Raw genomic sequence first — 23,894 nt, forward strand, 5'->3', positions numbered from 1 at the left:
TTGGGGCATAAGCTAGACTCTAGGAGTTCAGAAAGGAAATGTGTAGAGAGGCTGTCCCCAAACCCTTCTTCCTGTCATCAAGGCGTTCAGAGCAACACGGTAAAATAGGGAAGAGAATCCACTCTCAGAATCTTTGCCTGAATCACTGATACCACTTTGCCTGCCAACATCATGGCAGTGAGGTGGGCCCCATATCCAGTGTGACTCAAATGAATATGCTTCTTTGTAGATTATACAGATGATTCCCTGCTCATATTCAATTTTCCAATCTCTTTACAATTCTGCTCCTTTCTGATTCCATAACAAACCACATCCTATAACCAATAGGTATAATCATAATCAAGAAAGATTGTTTTCACAATGAGATGTCATTTCACATCCATTGGAATGGCCACTATTAAAAAAACACACAGAAAATAACAAGTGTTGGAGAGGATGCAGAGAAATAGGAACATTCATTCATTGCTGGTGGCAATGTAAAATGGTGCAGCTGCTGTGGAAAGCAGTTTGGTGGTTCCTCAGAAAACTACCATATGACTGGCAATTCCATTACTAGGTATATATTCCAAAGAATTGAAAACAGGGGCTCAAACAGATATTTGCACACCGATGTTCATAGTGGAGTTATTCATAATTGTCAAAAGATGGAAGCAAACCAAGTATCCATCAAGCAAAGAGTGGATTTTAAAAATTTGGTATATACATAGAATGGAATATCATTCTGCATTAAAATGGAATGAAGTTCTGATTCATGTGACAACATGGATGAACCTTGAAGACATCATAAGCCAGACCCAAAAGGACAAATATTATATGGTCCCACTGATTTGAAATAATTAGAATAAGCAAACTCATAGAGTCAGAATCTAGAATATATATTATCAAGGGATAGGGTAGGGATAGGGAATGGGAAGTTAAGTCTTAATATGTACAGGGTTCCTATTTGGAATGATGGAAATGTTTTGGTAATGAATGGCGGTGATGGTAGCACAACATTGTGAATGTAATTAACGGGATGGAAATATACATATGTATATATGAATGTAATTGCAAAGTAAAATGTTAGATTGTATGTATGGTAACAGAATAAACATTTTAAAAATCCGTGGAACTACATTACACAAACAGTGAACCCTAAGTTAAACCGCGGACTCTGGTTAATAGTACAATTACAGGGAGCGAATGTGGCTCAAGCAACTGAGCACCTGTTTCCCATATGGGAGGTCCTGGGTTCAGTTCCTGGTGCCTCCTGAAAACAAAAGAAAACAAACAAACAACAAGCAAACAAATGAAAAAATGAACTCAGGGGAGTTGATGTGGCTCAGTGGTCGAGCTCCAGCTTCCCACATACAAGATCCCAGGTTTAATCCCTGGCCCCGGAACCTAAAAAAAAATAAAATAAATAATTATAAAAATGTGCTATCGGAGGTGGACTTGGCCCAGTGGTTAGGGCATCCGTCTACCACATGGGAGGTCCGCGGTTCAAACCCCGGGCCTCCTTGACCTGTGTGCAGCTGGCCCACACGCGGTGCTAATGTGCGCAAGGAGTGCCATGCCAAGCAGGGGTGTCCCTGCGTAGGGGAGTCCCATGCGCAAAGAGTGTACCCAGTAGGAGAGCCGCCCAGTGCGAAAGAAAGTGCAGCCTGTCCAGAAATGGCAGCGCCCACACGGAGAACTGACACAGCAAAATGACACAACAAAAAGAGACACAAATTCCTGTGCTGCTGACAACAACAGAAGCGGACAAAGAAACAAGACGCAGCAAATAAGCACAGAGAACAGACAACCGGGGTCGGGGGGAAGGGGAGGAAAATAAATCTTAAAAAAAAAAAAGTGCTATCATCAATTGTAACAAAAGTTCCACACCAATGCATGGTGTTACTAATAGGGTGGTATATGGAAATCCTTTATTTTATGCATGATTTTTCTGTAAACCCACAATTTCTCTATTAAAGAAAAAAAAGTTTGCCTTTTCCACATCGCTTCCATTTTGTTTGTTTGTTTTTTTCATGATTTATGATCTAAAGCATTTCCAATTGAGTTGTAAAGTTCTGGAGACCATAAACTACCACTTATGCCCTAGTTTGTCTTTGTGTAAAAAAATTCCAAATTAGGTTGCTTTTATGTAACTAATTAGAATAAAGGAAAGAAGGAATGTAAATAGGTGAGCACAGAAAAATTCAGAACATCCTAAATCAGTAAACTAAGGAAACAAAACTCAATTTAGACTCAGGAAATAATCTGTTGTTAAATGAGAGCAAGCAGATTGGATTGTCTCTTTTTCACTATTGTTCATGTCGACTTTTTTTTAAAGCTTTATTGAGATAACATTTTCATACTATCTAGTTCACCCCTTCAAAGTGTTCAATTCAATGTTTTTAAATAGATTTACAGAGTTGTACAACCATCAACATAATCTAATTTTAGAACCTTTTTAGAAACTTTGTACCCATCAGCAGTCACTCTTTTTCCCCTTCCCTACCTGCCCTCAGCAACCACTAATTTACTTTCTGCCTTGATAGATTTGCCTATTCTGTTCATATCACATAAATGGAATCATACAGTATGTGGTCCTTTGTGACTGAAATCTTGCACTTAGCATAAGGTTTTGAAAGTTCATTCATGTTGTGGCATGAATAAGTACTTCTTCATTTTTATAGATGAATAATATTCTATTGCATGGATATAATAAATTTATCTTTTTATCCATTAATGAGCATTTAGGTCATTTTTGTTTTTTGGCTATTGAGACTGATTCTGCTATGAACAAAATTTTTTGTACAAGTTTTTAAGTGGGTGTATGTTTTCATTTCTTTTGGATGTATACCTGGGAATGGAATTGTGGGTCATATGTTAACTGTATATTTAAGATTTTGAGGAACTGCCAAACTGTTTCCTAAAGTGGCTACACCATTTTATATTCCCACCAACAATGCATAAGGGTTCCAATTTCACCACATCCTCACTGTAGCAGTTTGATATTGTTTATGAATTCCAAAAATAGTTATTGGATTATATTTGTTAACTGGTCTGTTCCTCTGGGTATATTAGATTGGATTGGATTCAGAGGTTTCACTTTTACTTTGATTAAATAATGATTAAGGTTTGAATTGGGCCATGTCAGAAGGATTTTGAGTCCCCGTCCCCTTTGTGGGCAGGGACTCACAGAGAAAACAACAAGGCAGAGGAGAAAGTTAGAGTTTTGATCCTGTAGCCTGGGAAGTAAGCACACAGAGAAACAGATACATGAGGAAAGAGAGAAGGCTCCTTTAGACATAGCAGAGGCTCCCAGAAGAGAGACAAGTTGTTCACCTGACAGTTTACAGCTGGCCTTGTGGAGAGAGCAGAGCTGCTGAACCTGGAGAGAAACAAGCCCGAGGAGAGAGACAAGTCTTGTCCCAGCCTGTGGCTGAGATTGGAAAAAGCTGGGACCACAGAGCCTCAGGAGGAGGAGGAAGACTGAACCCTCACAGACATCACTGGCTATCTTGCATCAACACGTGGCAACAGATTCTGGGTGAGAAAGTACCTCTAAAGTACCCTGAGTTGGACTTTTTAGGACCTTTTGACTGTAAGCTTCTACCCAAATAAATATCCTTTATAAAAACCAGTTTCTGATATTTTGCTTCAGGTCCCCTTTGACTTACTAATACACTCACAAACACATGTTATCTGTCTTCTTGATTAGAGCCATTCTCATGGGTATGAAGTGATGTCTCATTATGGTTTTGCTTTGCATTTCCCTAATAACCAATGATGTAAAGCATGTTTTCAAGTCATTTGTATATCTTCTTTGGAAAATGTCTATCCAAATCCTGTGCCCATTTTTAAATTGGTTGTCATTTTTCATTGAGTTGTAAGAATTCTTTATACGTTCAGGATACAAATTTCTTATCATATGTATTATTTGCAAATATTTTCTCCCAATCATGAATTGTATTTTCACTTTCTTGATGGTGTCCAACTAAATTTTATTGTGCTTCAGATGATAGGCATACTATTTTGAATACATTCTCCAAAATTTCTCTTGTCAACAGTGCTTAAGGTTATGTATGGATACAATATGGTTATAACTATGATTTTAAGAAGAACTTAGTGGAGAAGAAGTATAGAAGCAATAAGTTAATACATGTAGAAAGAGTAGATTAGATGTAGTTTGTTTTGATTTGTCCTGCTTGTTCTCCCACTGAATAATGAAGTTCTCATTTCCCCAGCCTCACTCTGCATCTTCCCGGCCCTAGACTTTCCCACCCTGATGTTAGAAGTGGTTACACTTCTGATCACCTTTCGTCTTTGTAACAAAATTAGCATAGGCCATAAGGCCAATGAGGGTAGTGTGTTATTTATAGAAGATAGTTGGTAGTGAAAGAAGAGAGAAAAATAGAATCAGAGTTAAGGGGAGATTTTTGAAGATGCAAGAGACCTTATTATGTTCTGCATGCATTTCAAGACAGAAGATAAGTAGTCCTTGAAATATAGTAATTAAAGGGCCTCAGAAGAAAAAGAATTACTGTTGGAATAGTCAAAGAAGGCTATGAGTAGGAACTGGATCAAGAATATGGAGACTGTGGGAGCCTTGGAAAGAATTTATACTGGTGTGAAATGGAGCAATCAGTTGATACCAATATTATTGAGGAAAAGGTCTATAGGAAATAGTATTAGGGAATCTGAAAGAAACTTTAAGCAACTATTTGATAGTAGCAATGCATTCATCTTAGTCAAAATATCAATAATTAATGAGTATCTTTCATGCGCCTAGCATTGTGATAGATGATTTAGGGAATATGGAAGCAGAAATCATCAAAACTCCTTCTTAAGATTCTTATAATCCAGCTGGGAAATGTCTAACATATTCAATTATTAAAAGATGCACAAAAGTTAATAATGCCAGGATAAGACTAGTTGTATATGTGGTAAAAGACTTTAGGAAGGAGAAGAATATGATGAGCCAGAGTATTTGGGGAAAGTTTGAGAGAAAGGCTACGTCTTAAACTAAACCTGAAAGGATGAGATCCTTGATCCTCCACTCCAACTTCTTTCTTCTAAACCTCCAAGATCTCCTGTGATATCAAGAGAGGAACTAGATCATGCATAATATGAACTATGTACTCTCAGAAGTAATGAGAGTCAGTGAGGAGCCACAGGATTAGGGTATTGCAAGATGATTAAACTACAATACTTTTGTTACTTCATCTTTGGGGAAGGAGAGGGAATAACTATTTCTTTCATTAAGATTAGTCTTCATTCCCTAATTCTAATGAGACATCTTTTTCTTGGCTATGAAAATTCTTTACAATTCATGGAAAAATGAATGAGCATAGGGGAAATGGGGGAATATGCATTTCTTTCTTCTTTGCAGTGTCTCAGTATCTTTGTGGTGCCTCAGTGTCAAGGACAAGGGGGTTCAGCAGATAAACCCTCCAAAGTTTGAAATGACTGAAAACATGTCAATGTTGGCTCACCTCAGTGAAGCATCTGTGCTGCATAACCTAATGAGTTGCCATGATCATTGGATGACCTATGTGTGTATATAAGCTTTTCTCCTGAAATATGCTGAACTCCTAATGGTGAGAGCCCAGCCATCTCCTGGGTCAGTTTATATACGGAATTTAAGTACACTCATAATTAGATAGTCCTTTAGGAACATTCACTGGGGAGACATTCATGTCCCTTGCCACATGCTAGATTAAGTGTATGAGTCTTGGAGTTTGATAGACCACTGTCAAATATCAGCTCTGTCACTTATTAGTTTTATGACCATGGGCAAATTCATTAACTTCTTGAAGTCACCTTATCTTTAATGTGGGGTAATAATGCTAGCCTCTCCAGGGTAGCTGAGAAGATTAAATAAAAAATGTAAGTAAGGACCATAGTTCAGTGCCTATCTCCTAGTTAGTTCTCAATAAATTGAATGATTTTTTTCATCGTTATTAAACTGATAATGGCTAGTTATTCAGATTCTTTGATTTACTCTATGCAGCAGAAGCAATACTGAGTGGTTTAGGCTACAACGGTAGCATTTGGGACCCAATGCCATAACCTGCAGGAATTTTGACCCTTAGCTCTCTGATTCACCATGTAACTGAATGATCCATGTGAACAATTTTCCCTCAGTGCCCTACATGTCAGATCCCTAATCTTGCTGAGGCCCACATTCCCTCCTGACCCCTACTGATGACTAGTTCCCAAAACCTCTGCAGGCCTGTCATTAGTATCCTCTCTGTCTTCAAGAGCTAAATGAGTCTGACATGTTAGTAGTTAGCAGATTTCCCAAAGGAGAGGTAATCCCAGGTCCTGTTGTTACTCTAACCTAGTTCTGTCTCTTCCTGTTATAGAGCCTTCTTTACAAGAATCCGAAAGCTCTCCTCTTTTTAGTTCCTTTATAAATAAATATTTGAGCAAATGTTACCTGACAGCAGAGGAGCTGACAAACCTGGGAGAATTTCTAATCTATTTTCTGGTATCTTTTCTGATCTTCCCTTAACGTATTCGGGTCTCTTCTGTGTGACCAGAAACCCTTACAAGTGGCTTCCAGTGTGTCTGAAAGGAGTCATGGCTGCCTACAAAGTGAAGGGGTGATCAGAGGCGCCCCCTCACATCTTTGCTGTTGCCAATAATGCCTTTCATGCTATGCTTCACAGTAAGTAGCTGCCCTACAAAATGAAAAGTAAAAATATCTGATCTACTTTTTCTCTATGTCACTAATAGGCCCTTAGGCATTGTGAGAAGAGCATGGCCTTTGCAGTTACCTAATCACTCAAAGCCTTCATTACTTTCTGGATAAAATGTGGGCAAAATAGTGCCTACCTCCTACAGTTCTTGGGATGATTAGCTTCTCACATGAAATTAAGGGAGGTAATGTGTTTAAGGTGCCAATGCAATGACTGACCCAGAGTAACCCCCCGGACATGTCAGCTATTATTATATAAAATGCCTGTTATAGTGTATGGTACAAAGGAGTTATTCTATAGCTATTATTCTACCATAATTTTTAAAATACTTAAAATGGCAAAAAACAAACCTGTCAAATACAAACCATTTGTATTTGGAGCAAGGAAATAGGTCTAGAATTTTAATCTTTTTATGACTGGCATAATTAGGGGCACAAGAAGATCTATTTTGCTCTGTACCATTTAAATGTTTATTTTCTTTCTAACTGTAAATGGAGCAAATTCCTTTCTCTTGTGTCTGACTGTAAACTGTAGCTAAAGAAATTTTGAAGTTCATGCCAATCTGTAGAAACTCTGGCATAAGAATATTATGACATTTTCCTTTCTGTTGTAGACTGAGAGAATCAGTCTGGGCTCCTCATGTGTGTGCCTTGCTTTTCCATTTTGGCTAGCAATGGGAGTTTCAGTGGAAACAGACAATGACATTTCACTGAGAATAATACTTAAATTTGCTGTCTTTGAATTGTATACTATTTAGACACAGAAAACAATTCTAGGCAAGAATAAGTAATTGAGGAAATTATCATAATGCTTTAATGGGTGACAATTCCAGATATTGGGCCCCCTAGGTTCCCTCCACCATATTAGGAGATTCTATACCACAGTGCACAAGCTGTCTTAATCACCTTCTTGGTGAAGAAAGCACCATTGTCCCAAGTCATCATCTTCTAAACCCACTGGACTGGCTAATTAGGCAGAGGGGTTGAAGGTCCAATGGATATGACCATGGAGCAGATAATATGGTGCTGTTAGCAGCGAGTTTGGTGCAGCCCAAGGTATATTAAGTAGTGGCAACCAGAAGATAGTATGGCTTGGAGAAAAAGGAAAGGGGGTAAGAAGGGAAGGAAGGAAAGGACCTCAGCAATACTAGCTCGTATGCTAATTCTGATGTAAAAAGAATCAGCAGGTTCAGGTAAACTGTAAGCAGAGTGGCTGAGGGGACCAGCTGAGACCCAAGAGGCTGTGAGGAGCTGAAGTTCTTGGCTTTCTATACAACGGTGATGCCACATTGTGTACTGGGCCCTCCATTGGCTTCAGCCATCCTGAGAAGAATCATAAGATCTCAGAATCTTTGAGTAAGAGGGGAAGTTAGAATTCAGCCCTTTGCAGTAAGGATAGACGTATTTTCCAAAGTTAATTTTTTTAAACAAATCAATTTTATTGATACATATTATTAAAGCATACAATTTATCCAAAGTGTACAATCAATGGTATTTTGTATAATCATATAGTTGTGCATTCATCACTTTAATCATTATTAAAGCCTTTTCATTATTTCAGTAATAATAATAAACAAAGACGAACAAGAAAATTCCTCACCTCTCAGTCTGTTTCCCCTGCTGCACAAACTGCTATTTCTGGCTATTCTTGCACAATTCTTTGTTTATTAGCAGTTTTATTGAGATATATTTGCATACCATGTGATCTATCCAAAGTGTATAATCAATGGCTTTTTTTAGCTGCTAAAAGGTCCTATATTGTAAAATTGTAAAATAAATAGAAAAACAGATTGAAAGAAATTACAGATTTTAAAAGAGAGTCCAAGGCCAGGTTAGATATAATATAATCAATTATGAAAAATAGATAGCACAGCAACACTTATAAATGTAAATAATAATTCAAATATAATAGAAATTAATTATACGATAATTCTAATTTTTATATTACAGCTCCAACTATTGGACATAATAATCTCTAAGAATGAAATAAATTATCAGTTTATTTAGTTTCCATTTAGCCATAATTCTTTTTAGATAATCATATTCCTGCTTGAGAATTCTTCACATCTTATTGGAATGAATTACAGTGGATAACAATTTACTAACTCATGATTTTATGAGGCAGAAAAACCCAAAATCTTGTTCAACAGTTGTCATGCTAAGTCATTATTGATCCAGATAGATTATTTTAATTAAAGCATATAAATAAGAAAGGGTCAAAATAACTGATGGATGCAAAAATAGATCTCTATTCCTCCTCAATTAAAAGCAAGTGGATCCTGGTGGGAGGGAGAGGAAATGGAATTCCTGGTCTGGTAAGACTGTGAGCCGACACATCCCTCCCTTACACGCCCAATCAGGAATGTTTCATCATGGATTAATTAGTAGATACCTTTAGTAGGGGTTAGACCATGACTTTTGAGGTTTCCCGTGGAACAGGTAAACAATATTTACTCTTCTGCTAGTCTGGGCTGGTTAATCAGTGGGAGGAGGCACTTTTCAAGTGGGAATGATAATTTAAAATAGAACCAAGCTGAATGGGGATCAGCACTCCCACGTACTGAAGATTGGTGCATATCTGATCTTGGATGGTTAGTATTGAAGAGTTAGCCCATAGATCAGTTCCCAGAGTTAGAGCAGCCTCTTAATCAAACTCAACTGTGACTAGATTAGGGTGGAGGACAAGGAGATGGGGTAGGCTTTACTTGCTTGCCTCTGTAATCAACTGTCACCGTCACCAAAATTAAGGTGTGACAACGGATTTAATAACTTAATACCCTTTCTGCTTGTTGCTTGCTCCGCTTGTTGCTGGGGCCAGAAAGGGTCAAAACCCAAAAAAGAAATCAGGTAGAGTGTTGGGTCAGAAAAACTCAATACTTACTGGAATATCCAGAGGGGAAATATAAGGATAATATTGGCCTGTTGTAATCTGCAGGTACGAAGTATGGAGAGGGTGATTTTGCTATGTACTGCATATCCTTTAGGCAAAGGGTAGTAAGGCATTAGTGTTTGAAAGGAATTTAGAGGTGGGAAAGGAATTTAAGATTTTCTGACATTCATAATGATTCCACATACTGAAGTGGAAATACTTAAGAATTTATTGGAAAAATAAAAACTTTAAAATATGCTTAATTTTCAAGAAAGAAAGCAGCAAGCCACTTCCTCTTACAGAAAGTATACTTCACAGGACGGTGCTAAATGGTTTGTACATGTTCAAGTGAGCATATAGTGTGTCCAGATAAATTAGTTGAACAATGCTTCTCAAACTCTAGTGTAAATACAAATCACCTGGGGATTTTGTTTAAAAACACAGATTTTGATTTAGTAGGCTAGGGGTGGAGTCCTGATGATATAAGCTCCCAGGTGATATAAATTATTCTAGTCGAAGGACCACACTATGTGTAGGAAGGCACTAAGAGCTCACTTTATTGTCTATTGCCCCCTCCTTCCTCTCTGTATAATCTTTCTTTGTTCTCTTCTAGCCAGCCTAATACAGTAAAAGCTCAAGAATTAGGCATGGGGTTTGAGAGAGAAACCCAGGTTTGAGTTCTTGCTCCATTCCTTTCAAGTATGTGAACATCAGAGTCTGTTTCTTCAGCATTCAGCCAGGCATAATAGAAGCTGTTCTTTTTCACTGGGTAATTGTGGTTCAAATGTTAAGTATATGTGAAAGGACACTGTAGACTCTATGATACTGTATAAATTTAAGCTATTAGTAACCAGGAAGTCACTAACTGGCCATAGTGTGGAACAAATATGAAATAATATTAAATACAGGAATATGAATTGAACATTTACCATGTATCAGGTACTGTGCTTTTTAACCCCCCTTTTACAAATAAAATGATCTACAGAGGAAAAAAAAATTAAAAGCAGGTGTTTTTTTAGTATGAAAAAATTACAGAATATTGATCATAGGACCAATTTCCCAGGTGCATTGAGTAGTTATTGTTGATATACTAAATGTTGTTATTTTACATTTATCTGTCTACTCCAGCTCTTTTTTGGTTACTATTTACAAGGAATACCTTTTCCCAACCTTTCACTTTTAACTGGTTTTATCCTTACTTCTGAGATGGGTCTTTTGTAGACAATATAAAAATGGCTCATTTTTTTTTTTTTTACCATTTCTATCAGTCTATGTCTTTTGATTGGGGAGTTCAATCCATTAACATCCAGTGTTATTACTGTAAAGGCATTACTTACCTCATCCATTTTGTCCTTCAGATCTCTGTTGTCATATCATTCTATTTTCTGTCTTCTTATCCTTGATTAATAATCTTCATTTCTAAACTTTCCTAACTTCTCTCCAAATCTCTTATCCTCGTTTTTTCCTTTCAGACTGCAGCACCCCCTTTAGTGTCTCTTGAAATTCTAGTCTTTTGGTCACATATTCTATCAGTTTTTGTTTGTCAGTGAAGATTGAACTCACCTTCATTTTTTTTTTATTTAATTATTTATTTATTTTTTTAAATTACTTTCAAAAAATATGAGATCCCATTCAACCCCACCGCCCCCACCCCCCACTCCCCCCACAGCAACACTCTCTCCCATCATCGTGACACATCCGTTGCACCTGGTAAGTACATCTCTGAGCATCACTGCACCCCATAGTCAATGGTCCACATCATAGCCCACACTCTCCCACGTTCCATCCAGTGGGCCCTGGGGGGATCTACAATGTCCCGTAATTGTCCGTGAAGCACCACCCAGGACATCTCCTCGTCCCGAAAAACGCCTCCACATCTCATCTCTTCCTCCCATTCCCCAAACCCAGCAGCCACCATGGCTACCCTTCCCACACTCATTCCACATTTTCTCTGTGGACATTGGATTGGTTGTGTCCATTGCACATCTATGTCAAGTGGGGGCTTAGATTCCACATGGATACTGGATGCACTCCTCCTGCTTTCAGTTGTAGACACTCTAGGCTCCATGGTGTGGTGGTTGACCTTCTTCAACTCGATGTTAGCTGAGTGGGGTAAGTCCAATAAATCAAAGTGTAGGAGCTGAAGTCTGTTGAGGCTCTGGGCCTGGGTGTCATATTATCAGTCCAGAGATTCAAATCCCCTAAATATATCTAAAACCCCAGCACCAACTACAATTCCAATAAAGTAGCATGCAAGTCTTGTGAAAAGAGATCACCTCTGAGTCCAATTCCATCACGCAGAAACACCAGCTCCAAAGAAGGGCCATCTGCCATGGCAGTGAACCCCATCTGCCATGACCATAGAACCCATGGGTCTCTTTATTCCTCAAAAGAACCAATACCTGGGTTGTATCTACTTTATCTGTCTCTCAGACTCTGCTCAGTTGTGCATAAGGGGATTCCTTCTGACAAAACCTCCAGACTCTTTTTTAGAGACTCATAGCCTTATATTCTCATTTCTCCTTTCCATTTCCCCCTTACATTAGGTCCAACAGCATTTTGAAGTCATGTTATTATATGTAGACAGGGATATTCTGCTGATCCGTGTTGAACCTTTAATTCAAGGTCCTTTTCTAGTTGCATCTTCAGCTGGTATGTGGTAGTGATCCCTCGGTGCCAGGGAGGCTCATCCCTGGGTGTCATGTCCCACTCTGGGGGGAATGCACTGCATCTACATGCTGAGTTTGGCTGTGAGAGTGGCCATTTTGAGTAACATGAAGACTGTCAGGAGGAAACTCCCAGGCACAGTGCTACTCTAGGCCTTATTCTTATTGCAGGTGTATAGGCTCAAAAGCATAGCCATTAGTATCAGGAGCCCACTGTTGGGCCCTCCTTCCTTCCTGGTTCTTGCCGTTGCACCTGGGGAACTGCCGCTGCTCCCCCAGTGTCCACGACAGTGACCCCCCCGGCCAGGGGCCCAGTACCCCCCCAGCTGTTGTTTTTAATTGTTTCCACTATGAGTATATCTAGACATTACTATATACCCTGGGCATATGCCCTGTATGACTTCCTGTCAACCATATATATCCTGTCAGTAACATCCTATATCAGTATTCCTCCGCTGCCATTGTTGAACCACTCTGTGATCCAAAACTTCCTGTAAAGTGAATCCCAACATAATGTCAGCTTCACAAGAGTCTTAGATCACCGAAATTCATATATACAATATACAGTACTTCCCCAGATTCACCATAAAACCTTTTCCCTTCCACAGCGATAATCTCTTAACTTGTTCATATCATATTTCCTGAAACTGATGTACAGATTCCGAGACAATAGCTTTCAGACAAGATGACATCTGTGCTTACTATGTGGTCCATACTTTAGGTTGTACAGTTTTCTAAATTTTTTAGTTATCCTATGTTTTGCCTTATGGTTTACATTATTAGTCTGTCGTCCCCTATATGTTTTTGGTGTAATATTACATGTTTTATATTCATCTTCATGTACTCTCACAAAACTCCTCTCTTGCCCCCATATTTACCTTGGTTCCATCCATTCCACATCCATTTTCCCCTCCCCTTGGGGCCCACAACGCCAGCCAATCTCCATTTCCCGAGAAGCCATGTCCAGAGATACTTGCAGCAGTATTCAGGGCCTGACTTTCTCAACTTCCCTAATGCCCTGGGAGCCCTCCTTTCTCACTAGAGATACAGTTCTCTCTATTTGACGGCATTAGTCCTCCCCAGGATGTGGGTCCACCCCAACTCTCACTTCTTGGGTCTCTTCCCAATGGTACAACCCACCTTGGCAAAATGAGCCTTCAGCTATTCGCCCAGAGTCCGTCCCGCATCAGACCATACCCCCTGAGCATCCTAAACAGGTAACCCTCCTACTTATACTTTGATACGATTTTCTCAACATTTTGTTCTCAACGAATACCTGACACTCTCCCATGTTCGTATGTTGCCCCTCCCTCCCCCCAATTTTTAGACAATATTACCCCTCTGCCCATCCCCAGCCCCCCTCAAACCCACAAAGCCCCACCCGAAGGTAACCCCTTGCCCCCATTTTGTCCCTTCTTTGTGCTCATACTTACCACCAGCTCATCACAGATTCCACAAAAATATGGAACGCTTCACGAATTTGCGTGTCATCCTTGCGCAGGGGCCATGCTAATCTTCTCTGTATGGTTCCAATTTTAGTATATGTGCTGCCGAAGCGAGCACTCACCTTCATTTTTGAAGGACAGCTTTGTGGCATACAGAATTCGTGGCTGGCAGTTTTTCTCTTTCATTACCTAAAATATGTCATACCCCTTTCTTCTCTCCTCCATGGTTTCTGATGACAGATCTGCCCTTAATCTTATTGAGTTTCTCTTGTATATGATGCTTTGCTACTCTTTTGCTGCTTTCAGAATCCTCACTATCTCTCATATTTGTCATTTTGAATAGTAGGTGTCTCAGGGTAGGTCTATTAAGATTTATTCTGCTTGGGGTGCATTGTCCTTCTTGGTCATTGATACTTAAGTCCTTCATAGGGGTTGGGAAGTTTTCAGTCTTATTTCCTCAAATGGTCTTTCTGCCCCTTTTCCATTCTCTTATCCTTTTCTGCTGTTCCATTTTTTTTCATTCTCTTCTCTTTCTGTTCTCCTGTCTTTTCCAGTTCAGATTTCTGTCTTCAAAATCACTAATTCTGTCTTCAAGCATTTCAAATCTGCTTTTATGTAGCTTTAATATATTTTTTCTCTCTTTATGTTTTTAATGTTACATTAAAAAAAATAAGAGGTCCCCATATACCCCCCACCCCCCTTACCCCACTCCTCCCGCATCAACAACCTCTTTCATCATCGTGGGACATTCATTGCATTTGGTGAATACATTTTGGAGCACTGCAGCACCACATGGATAATGGTTTATATTGTAGTTCACACTCTCCCGTGGTCCACCCAGAGGTCCATGGTGGGACATACAATGTCCAGCATCTGTCCCTGCAATAGGAAGAGATATGATATGGGGGCATTTTCAGGACTTGGAGTTGTCCTGGGTGGTCCAGTGTCTTCTTAGTATCTTTTATTACTTTAGTCATATTTTCTTTAAATTCTTTGAAGTGATTTAGGAGAGTTGTGTGATTATCACTAATTAATTATCTTAAATCCCGTATCTCTTCAGGATATTTGATTAGTTATTTAGGCTGGGCCATCTCTTCCTGTTTCCTTGTATAGCTTGTCATTTTTTGCTGATGTTTAGGCATCTGAATATATTGGTGAATTATTCTGATGGCCGATTTCTCTTGCTGTTGTTATTTTTTTTCACAGTTCCTCTTTGATATGTGGTTCAACTTATTCTCAATCTTTAAAATTGCCTGGTTTATGTTTTCAAAATTGGGCCAGAAACTCACTAGTGGGGTGCAGATTTTCTCCCAGGGCTGATACAGGGAGTGTGAACAGCTTTTGTTCATGCAGTTCCAGACAGTCTAGCAAATGGTGTTAGTCAGCGTACCTTTCCACGGGAGGTGTTTCAGTCTTGGCTTTCCTGGGTTCCTGTTTTGGATCTGATCAGGGATGCAAAGTTAGCTCTGCTGGCTGAATTCACTGAAGAAAAGCTACCTGACCTCCCCTCCCTTTATCTTTGAAACAGCTGATAGGGAGGAAGATGTTTGTTCCCCTCTCAGTTGGCTGCTGTGATCCAGATGTTTTACCCCAGCTTAATATCTTGGAGGTGGGAAAGGGGAGACCTTTCCAGCTGCCACAGGGGCTTGGTAACTCAACATTTGTCATTTCGGCTTCTTCCTCTTTCTGTCCTTCATCCTGGGAGTTGTATAGCACTGACCTCATCTGCTAAACCCCAAAGCAGGTCCCTTCAACAGTTTTTGGCCCTTTCTCCATTATTTTTGTGAGAGTATTCAATTCTGCCTGTTAGTACATCTCCATCTTCCTACAATCCTTTCAAAAATTTGTTTTCCGGAATTTTATACAGATAAAGGTAGGCATTGATTGTAGGATGATTTGGGTTAGATAAGGCCATAAATTCACCACTGTATTCTTCCCACATTGTAACATAAACTAGTTATCAAAGGTAAAATGGAAGCATAAAGCCCTGTGGCCTGGTGAAGTGATTGGTAAGCCCTCTTTTGAAGAGAGGATTGGACCTGGCCATGTGGTAGCCTTGATAAGTGAAAAATCTCTTGAGCAATTGGTAATGAGGAGACCTGTCTCTAATTAATAGAGGGGCTCTCCTGCTTTTCGTTAACAGGACCATGAGGAAGAGGCTTCTTGGTTTTATGAAAGTTATTATTCATTCTCAACTACAGGTTTTTACTCTTGCTGCTTTCCAGGCTGAGATGTCCTTCTCCTTTTCCCAACCAACTAAATAGCTACATTTCCTTTAAGTTCCATCTTAAGTTCCATTTTTCCATGTAACCTTCCCTGCCTGCCCTACCCTATATGGTTAGAATTGCTAAACAGTCATTGCATTTATAATCTAAACCAGTCAACAGTGTCATTGAATTTGTAATCACAGTGGAGAGTTCTGGTACTGGAAATACTGTGACTACCAAACATGTTATCCAGTATTTTGCGGCCATCAGAGCCATGGTTGCAAAAGCTGGTTAGTGTTCAGGGGACTTATACTTTATTTATCTTAGCAGGAGAGGTGGGTGGCTCTCTCCACTGGGTCATAGAGGCTGAGCCCTGACCATGTAGTAAGAGTAAGGAGAGAACAAGAGCTGCAGAACAAGTAGAAAACTGTACAAAAGTCTTTTTTTCATCTTTCCTTTTTCTCCTCAGAGGATCAGCAAGTGCTCTCAACCAGCAACCTGAAAAACTCATATAATTTGATTTGTTTCTGCTTCAAGGGGCATTTATGGGGAGTTAAACACTTAATTATATGGCCCTTCAAGATCCATACCCTCTTACCTAAGGGCTAGAGTCATCAGTGCCTTGATGGCCACATTGATATTTCTGAAAATCTTTAGCTACCATTTGATGTCAGACTCCAACAAAAACATGCCAAGAGAAGTCTTCTTCCTTTACACCTAACTTCTGGAACAAATCCAAATGTCTGATAAATACATCATCAACTTTAGTCACATCCCAGGTTCTGGAAAGATTTACCTCCTCTTTTTCAATTCTTTTTAGCCTTGGCAACTTTTACTTTAGCTTATTTTGTTAAGTTCCATTAACAAGTTAGTGAACATCATAATTATTTGGGACTAACTAGACCATGGAAGATAGTCAACAAAATAAATTAGATAATACGTAGTGGAACTAAAAGCCAATGTTATTTAACTATTAGGGCCTCCCATCTTTCTATTTCTGACATCGTTAGGTTGCTTTGTAAATTCAATCCTGGATGTTCCCTGCTGTCTTTGCAAAGTAAGAAGTATATCAAAATAGCAATCTGATCCAATTTTCAAACTATGGAAATTTTATTTTCCAATAACTACATTCCTGAATTTGTTTAATTTCTTTAGGCATCATTCAACTTTGTTATTCAGTAGATAAAACTTCATTTTGATATGTATTTTACTTTTTGGTTTGTAGGTTTTTTTGCTTGGTCTAGTTTATTTGCCTGGGATAAGGAGATCGCTTTTATTTCATTTATTTATTTATTTATTTCTCTCCCATCCACCTGTCCCATTCCCCCCCCCCCCCCCCCAGTTTTCTGCTCTCTGTGTCCATTCACTGTGTATTCTTCTTTGTCCTCTTACATTCTTGTCAGTGGCACCAGGAGTCTGTTGCATCATTTTGCTGCATCAGCTGTCCGTGTGTGCGGCCCCACTCCTGGGCAGGCTGCACTTTTTCGCATGGGGCAGCCTCCTTGCAGGGGGCACTCCTTGTGCGTGGGGCACCCCTATGCATGGGACACCCCTTCAAGGCACAGCACTCCTTGTGGGCACCAGCACTGTGCATGGGCCAGCTCACCACACAGGTCAGGAGGCCCTGGATTTGTTTTTGTTTTTTTAGATTTTATTTTTATTTCTCTCTCATTTCCCCCCTCACCCCATAGGCCCTGGATTTGAAACCTGGACCTCCCATATGGTAAGCAGATGCTCTATCAGTTGAGCCAAATCTGCTTCCCAGGAGATAGCTTCTATAATGGCCCATTAACAACAAAAATAACAACAAAGCTATGATAAGAAAGCCCTAATAATAAAGCCCATGCCAAATAATCTTTTGTCCTTCTGTGGTTATATAGACTGAACTTTGGAGCATGTATTGCGTAGGTTAATATTTCTGCTTTTTGCTCTAGCAAAGCAATGTCTTGTCCAATTCATGGCATGTTTGTACTGGTCACTCTACAGGAGCAAGAGTGAGACCAGAGTAACAGAATTATGGGGAAAAAAAATTATTTCTTATGTTCCCTTTTTATTGTTTGAAGAAGAATATATATTTGTTTTTTGCAACTTTTATTTTGAAATTATTTCCAAATTTAAAAAAAGTGAAAGCCAAGATCCTCCCTGCTGTGTGTATTTTCCATATGTTTTCCACACTCAACAAACATATACTTTAATAGGATCAATCAGTATAAATATATTTTAAAAATTCAATTTCATTCTGCTTTTAATTTAACAGTCTATTATTTTTTTCTTCTTTATTTTCTTTTAAATGTTACATTCAAAAAATTTGAGGTCCCCATATACCCCTCTACCCACGCCACCCCTCCCACATCAACAAACTCTTCCATCATTGTGGTACATCCACTGCACCTGGTGAATACATTCTGGAGAACTGCTGCAGCACATAGACAGTAGTCCACATTGTAGTCCACACTCTCCCCCAGTCCACCCAGTGGGCCATGACAGAACACACAACGTCCAGCATCTGTCCCTGCAGCACTACCTAAGACAACTCCAAATCCTGAAAATGCCCCCACACCATATATCTTCTTTCCTCTCCTGACCATTAACAGCCACCGTGGCCACCCTCTCCACATCACTACTACAATTTCTTCCCTTACTAATCACAATAGTTCCCCAGAAGAACACCAGTAAATCCACTCTAATCCATACTCTATTCCTCCATCTTGTGGACCTGGGATGGCTATGTCCAGTCCCCCTCTACATGAAGAGAGGGTTTAGATTCCACATGGATGATGGATGCAATTCTCCTGCTTGCAGCTGTAGGTACTCTTGGCTCCCTGGTGTGGTGGTTGATCCTCTTCACCTTCCTGTCAGCTGGCCAGGGTAAATCCAAGAAACCAGAGGATAGAAGCTGCAAGTCTGCTGAGGCCCAGGGCCTGGCCATCACATGGACAATTCAAAGATTCTGGGCTCCTGAGTATACACTAACCGAAATGCCAACCACAGGTCCAGTAAAAGTAACATAAGAGGTATGTGTAGAAAGGTTATATCTGAGTCCACCTCCATCACACTCAGGAACACAAACTCCAGAGTAGGGCCAACTGACAGGGCCCTGAACTCCAGAGCCATCTCCCTGGACCATAGAACCTGTAGGTTGCTGCAGCCCTCAGGAGAACCAGCACCTGGGTTTCCATCTACCTTGGCTGTCTCTGGTACCCTCCTGAGGCATACATAAGCATCACCCCTTGATGACCTCCTAACTCTTTTTTGGAGACTCTTAGTCATATTAACTCACTTGCCCTTTCCATTTCCCCCTTTTTATTCAATGTCAAAAAGCAGGTTTTAACACCTGCTTTACATGTAGGCTGAGATATTCTGCTGGTCTGAGTTGACCTCTTTGTTCATAAACTTTTTGTAGTTACATCATCAGCTGGTGCTTGGTAGTAATCCCTCGGTACCAGGGAGGCTCATCCCTAGGAGTCATGTCCCACTCTGGGGGGAAGCAATGCATCTACATGCTGAATTTGGCTTAGAGAGTGGCAACATTCGAGCAACATGGAGGCACTCAGGAGGTAACTCTTAGGCACCCCACAGCTATAGGCCTAGTTCATACTTCAGGCACACAAGCTCATAATTGGAGCCATCAGTATCAAGGGTTCATTGTTGGACTATCCATCTTTATTGGTCTTTGCCATTGCACTTGGGGGATTGTTGTTGTTCCATTGGGGAATGTGATAGAGCTCCCCTGGTTGGGAATTCAGCACTCTCTCATCTGTTGTTTCCAATGGAAACCACTATGAAAATATCTAAACCTTTCTATGTACCCTGTATACATGCCCTGGAGAACTCCCTCCCATCTGTGTGCCCCCTACACAAGTGCTCCTCCCCTGCCAGGACTCCCTCTCTGTAGTCCAAAATTTCTTCAAAAAGGAAGCCCAATATATTGCCAGGTTCCATTAATAGAAAAATGGAATATAGTGATGGGTTTAAAAGTTAAATATAGAATACATAGAAATTTAGAAAAATTAAATAAAGGAAAAATAAATTGGGGTATCAAAGAAATGAAAAAATGAAAAAGCTTTGTTTTTGAAAATTTTGCCTTTCATCACTGCTACAGCTGTTGCCCTGTATGTACAGTGGCAAGGCAATTTCTTCCATTTCTTCCTCAGTGTCTATCTCCTTTCTTTCTTTCTTTCTTTTTTTTCTGATTATTAAGTTTCTCTTGACATAAGTTTTAGGTCACAGTAATTCACATATACAATATATGGTACCCCCACATATTCAACATCAAACCCTTTGTCCCTTCCCCAACAGTGATCTTTTTACATGTTCATATTATATTTGCTGCAGCTAATGTACAGATATTGAAATGATAGCTTTCAAGCATGGTTCCATTTGGGTTTACATTATGGTTTATATTTTAAACTATACAATTTTCTAAATTTTTAGTTATCTTATGTTTTACATTATGGTTTATATTTTAGCTTATAGACTTTTATACATTTTTGGTATAAATTTAACATGACCTATATTCATCATGGCATGATCTTTTGGAACACTTACATTGCCCCACAGTTACCCCGATTCCATGTATTCAACACCTCTTTTCCCCTCCCCTCAGGACCCACCATGACAATCAGTCTTCATTACTTGAGGGACCATATTCAGAGATACTTGCAAAAATGTTGAGGGCTTGATATATTTGACTGCCCTAACCCATTGGGAGCCACTGATTCTCTCAAGAGATACAATTCCCTCTGTTTGAGAACATCAGTCCTCCCCAGGATGTGGGTATACCTTCACTCTCATTATATGGGTCTCCACCCAATGATATAATCCACTATGACAAAATGAGCACTCACACACTCCCCAGAAGATTGCCCTGTGTCAGATGCCCCCCTCCTTTAAGCATGCCAAACAGGCAACCTTCCATATTACATTTTCTAAAGAGTTTTCTCTGCACCACAATTTCAACCACATACCTGACAATCTCCCATGATCAAATGTTCCCCTCACCCTCTCCCCAATTTCTTGGGCAATCTGACCCATCCTTCCATCCCTAGCAACCTAAAGCCAACACAGACCCACCCAAAGTTAGCCATATCCCCCCAATTTATCCCTTCCCTGTACAAATACTTACCTCAGGCTTAACATAGATTTCACCCAAGTAGCTGTCAGCTTACAACCTTCCTCTACTCTCCAACTACCTTAAAGTTTATCATCCAGTCTCTAGTTCTCTGAGACAGCTTGGTTTACTTATTTAATATCAGAGAGGTCATGTAGTCTTTATCCATCAATGCCTGGGTTGCTTCACTCAAAATAAGGTTCTCAAGATTCATCCATGTTATCACATGTGTTTGCACTGTATTTGTTCTTATAGCTGAGCAGTACTCCATTGTATGTATATACCACATTTTATTTATCCATTCATCTGTTGATGGGCATTTGGGTTGATTCCAACTTTTGGCAATAGTGAATAGTGCTGCTATGGACATTGGTGTGCATGTATCAGTTTGTGTCCTTGTTTTCAGATCTTCTGGTTATATACCCAGCAGTGGAATTGCTGGGTCATATGACAAAGCTATAGCTAGTTTTTTGAGAAACTGCCAAATTGTCCTTCAGAATGGCTGGATCCTTCTGCATTCCCACCAGCAGTAGATGAGTGTTCCCATTCCTCCACATCTTCTCCAACAATTGTAGTCTTCTGATTTTTTGATAGCAGCCAGTCTTAAGGGAGTAAGATGGTATCTCATTGTTTTTTTTTGATTTGCATTTCCCTAATAGCTAGGGATTTTGAGCATTTTTTCATGTGTTTTTTAGCCATTTGTATATCATCTTTGGAGAAGTGTCTGTTCAAATCTTTATCCCATTTTTTAAATGGGCGGTTTGTCTTTTTATTTTCAAGATATAGGAGTTCTTTATATATGCAAGATATAAGTCTCCTATCAGATATATGGTTATCAAATATTTTCTCCCATTGTGTAGGCTCTCTTTTCACTTTCCAGACAAACTCCTTTGAGGTGCAGAAGGCTTTAAAATGAGGAAGTTCCATTTATCTATTTGTTCTTTTGCTTCTCGTGCTTTTGGTGTGAAGTTCATGAAGCTGTTTCCTATTATAAGGTCCTGTAGATGCTTCCCTACTTTGCTTTCCAAGGTCTTTATGGTCTTGGGTCTTATATTTAGGTCTTTGATCCATCTTGAGTTGATTTTTGTATAAGGTGTAAGTTGGTAATCCTCTTTCATTCTTTTACATATGTATATCCAGTTCTCCAGGCACCATTTGTTGAAGAGGCCATTCTCTCCCAGTTGAGAGGGTTTAGTGGCCTTGTCAAATACCATGTGGTTGTATATATGAGGATCTATATCAGAACTCTCAATTTGGTTCCATTGGTCAATGTGTCTATCCTTGTGCCAATACCATGATGTTTTCACTACTGTAGCTTTGTAGTATGTTTTGAAGTCAGGTAGTGTGATTCCCCCAATTTCATTTTTCTTTTTCAATATGTCTTTGGCTATTCAGGGCCTCTTTCCTTTCCAAATAAATTTCATAGTTAGTTTCTCTAGTTCATTAAAGAATGATGTGTTGATTTTTATAGGGATTGCTTTGAATCTGTAGATCAGTTTTGGTAGGAGAGACATCTTAATAATATTGAGTCTTCCTATTCATGAACAGGGTATATTCTTCCATTTATTTAGGTCTTCTTTGATTTCCTTGAACAGTGTAGTGTAGTTTTCTGTGTATAAGTCTTTTACCTCTTTAGTTAAATTTATTCATAGGTATTTGATTTTTTAAAATTTAATATCGTGAATGGTATTTGATTCCCGATTTCCTCCTCAGATTGCTCATTATTGGTGTACAGAAATGCTACTGATTTTTGTGCATTTATCATGTAACCTGCAACTTTACTGAACTCATTTATAAGTTCTAGAAGCTTTGTTTTGGACTTCTCTGGGTATTCTATGTATAGGATCACATCATCTGCAAATAGTGAAATTTTGACTTCTTCCTTTCCAATTTGGATGTCTTTTATGTCTGGTTCTTTCCTCAATGCTTGAGCAAGTACTTCTAAGACTATGTTAAATAGGAGGGGTGATAGTGGGCATCCTTGTCTTGTTCCTGTTCTTAGAGGGAAAGATTTTAGGATTTCACCATTGTAAATGTTATTAGCTGTGGGTTTTTCATATATACTCTTTATCATGTTCAGAAAGTTTCCTTCTATTCCAATATTTTGCAGTGTTTTTATCAAGAAAGGGTGCTGTATTTTGTCAAATGCTTTTTCTGCCTCTATAGATATGATCATGTGATTGACTTGCTTATGTTGAACCATCCTTGCATACCAGGAATGAACCCCACTTGGTCATGGTGTATAATTTGTTTAATGTATTGTTGAATATGATTAGCAAGTATTTTGTTGAGGATTCACACATCAAGGTTCATTAGAGAGATTGGTCTGTAATTTTCCTTTCTTGTGGTGTCTTTGTTTGGCTTTGGTACTAGAGTAATGTTGGCATCATAGAATGAGTTAGGCAATGTTCCTTCTGTTTCAATTTTTTGGAAGAGTTTAAGCAAGATTGGTGTTAGTTCTTTCTGGAATGTTTTGTAGAATTCACCTGTGAAGCTGTCTGGCCCAGGGCTCTTTTTAGTTGGTAGATTTTTAATGACTGATTCTATCACTTTACTTGTGATTGGTTTGTTGAGATCGTCAACATCTTCGTTTGTCAATGTAGGCTGCTTATGTGTTTCTAGGAATTTGTCCATTTCCTCTAAATTGTTGTTTGTGTTGGAATATAATTTTCAAAGTATCCTCTTATGATAGTCTTTATTTCTGTGGGATCAGTGGTGATATCTCCTTTCTCATTTCTTATTTTGTGTATTTGCATCTTCTCTCTTTTTTTCTTTGTAAATCTAGCTAAGGGTTTGTCAATTTTATTGATTTTCTCAAAGAACCAGCTCTTGTTTTTTTTTATTTTTTCAAGTTCTTTCTTATTTTCTATTTCATTTAGTTCTCCTCTGATCTTTGTTATTTCTTTCTTTCTTCTTCCTTTGGGGTT

At 39.2% G+C, this 23,894-nt stretch overlaps 1 protein-coding gene and 1 non-coding gene across 2 annotated transcripts in view; one reads left to right on the forward strand and one right to left on the reverse strand.

Moving 5' to 3' along the window:
• Positions 1–9,081: 9,081 nt before the first annotated feature.
• The window catches only part of MYH15 (myosin heavy chain 15), a 132,184-nt gene continuing 117,371 nt past the window's right edge, over positions 9,082–23,894 (forward strand). Inside the window, 2 exon segments of the mRNA XM_071214482.1 lie at positions 9,082–9,109; positions 16,031–16,147. Coding sequence (XP_071070583.1) covers positions 9,082–9,109; positions 16,031–16,147 — 145 coding nt within the window.
• On the reverse strand, positions 13,662–13,768 carry LOC111763534 (U6 spliceosomal RNA). The gene has a single exon (XR_002796388.1). It is a non-coding gene; the product is annotated as a U6 spliceosomal RNA (small nuclear RNA).

Source organism: Dasypus novemcinctus, chromosome 4 (assembly GCF_030445035.2).
Source record: "Dasypus novemcinctus isolate mDasNov1 chromosome 4, mDasNov1.1.hap2, whole genome shotgun sequence".
NCBI classification, from domain to species: domain Eukaryota; kingdom Metazoa; phylum Chordata; class Mammalia; order Cingulata; family Dasypodidae; genus Dasypus; species Dasypus novemcinctus.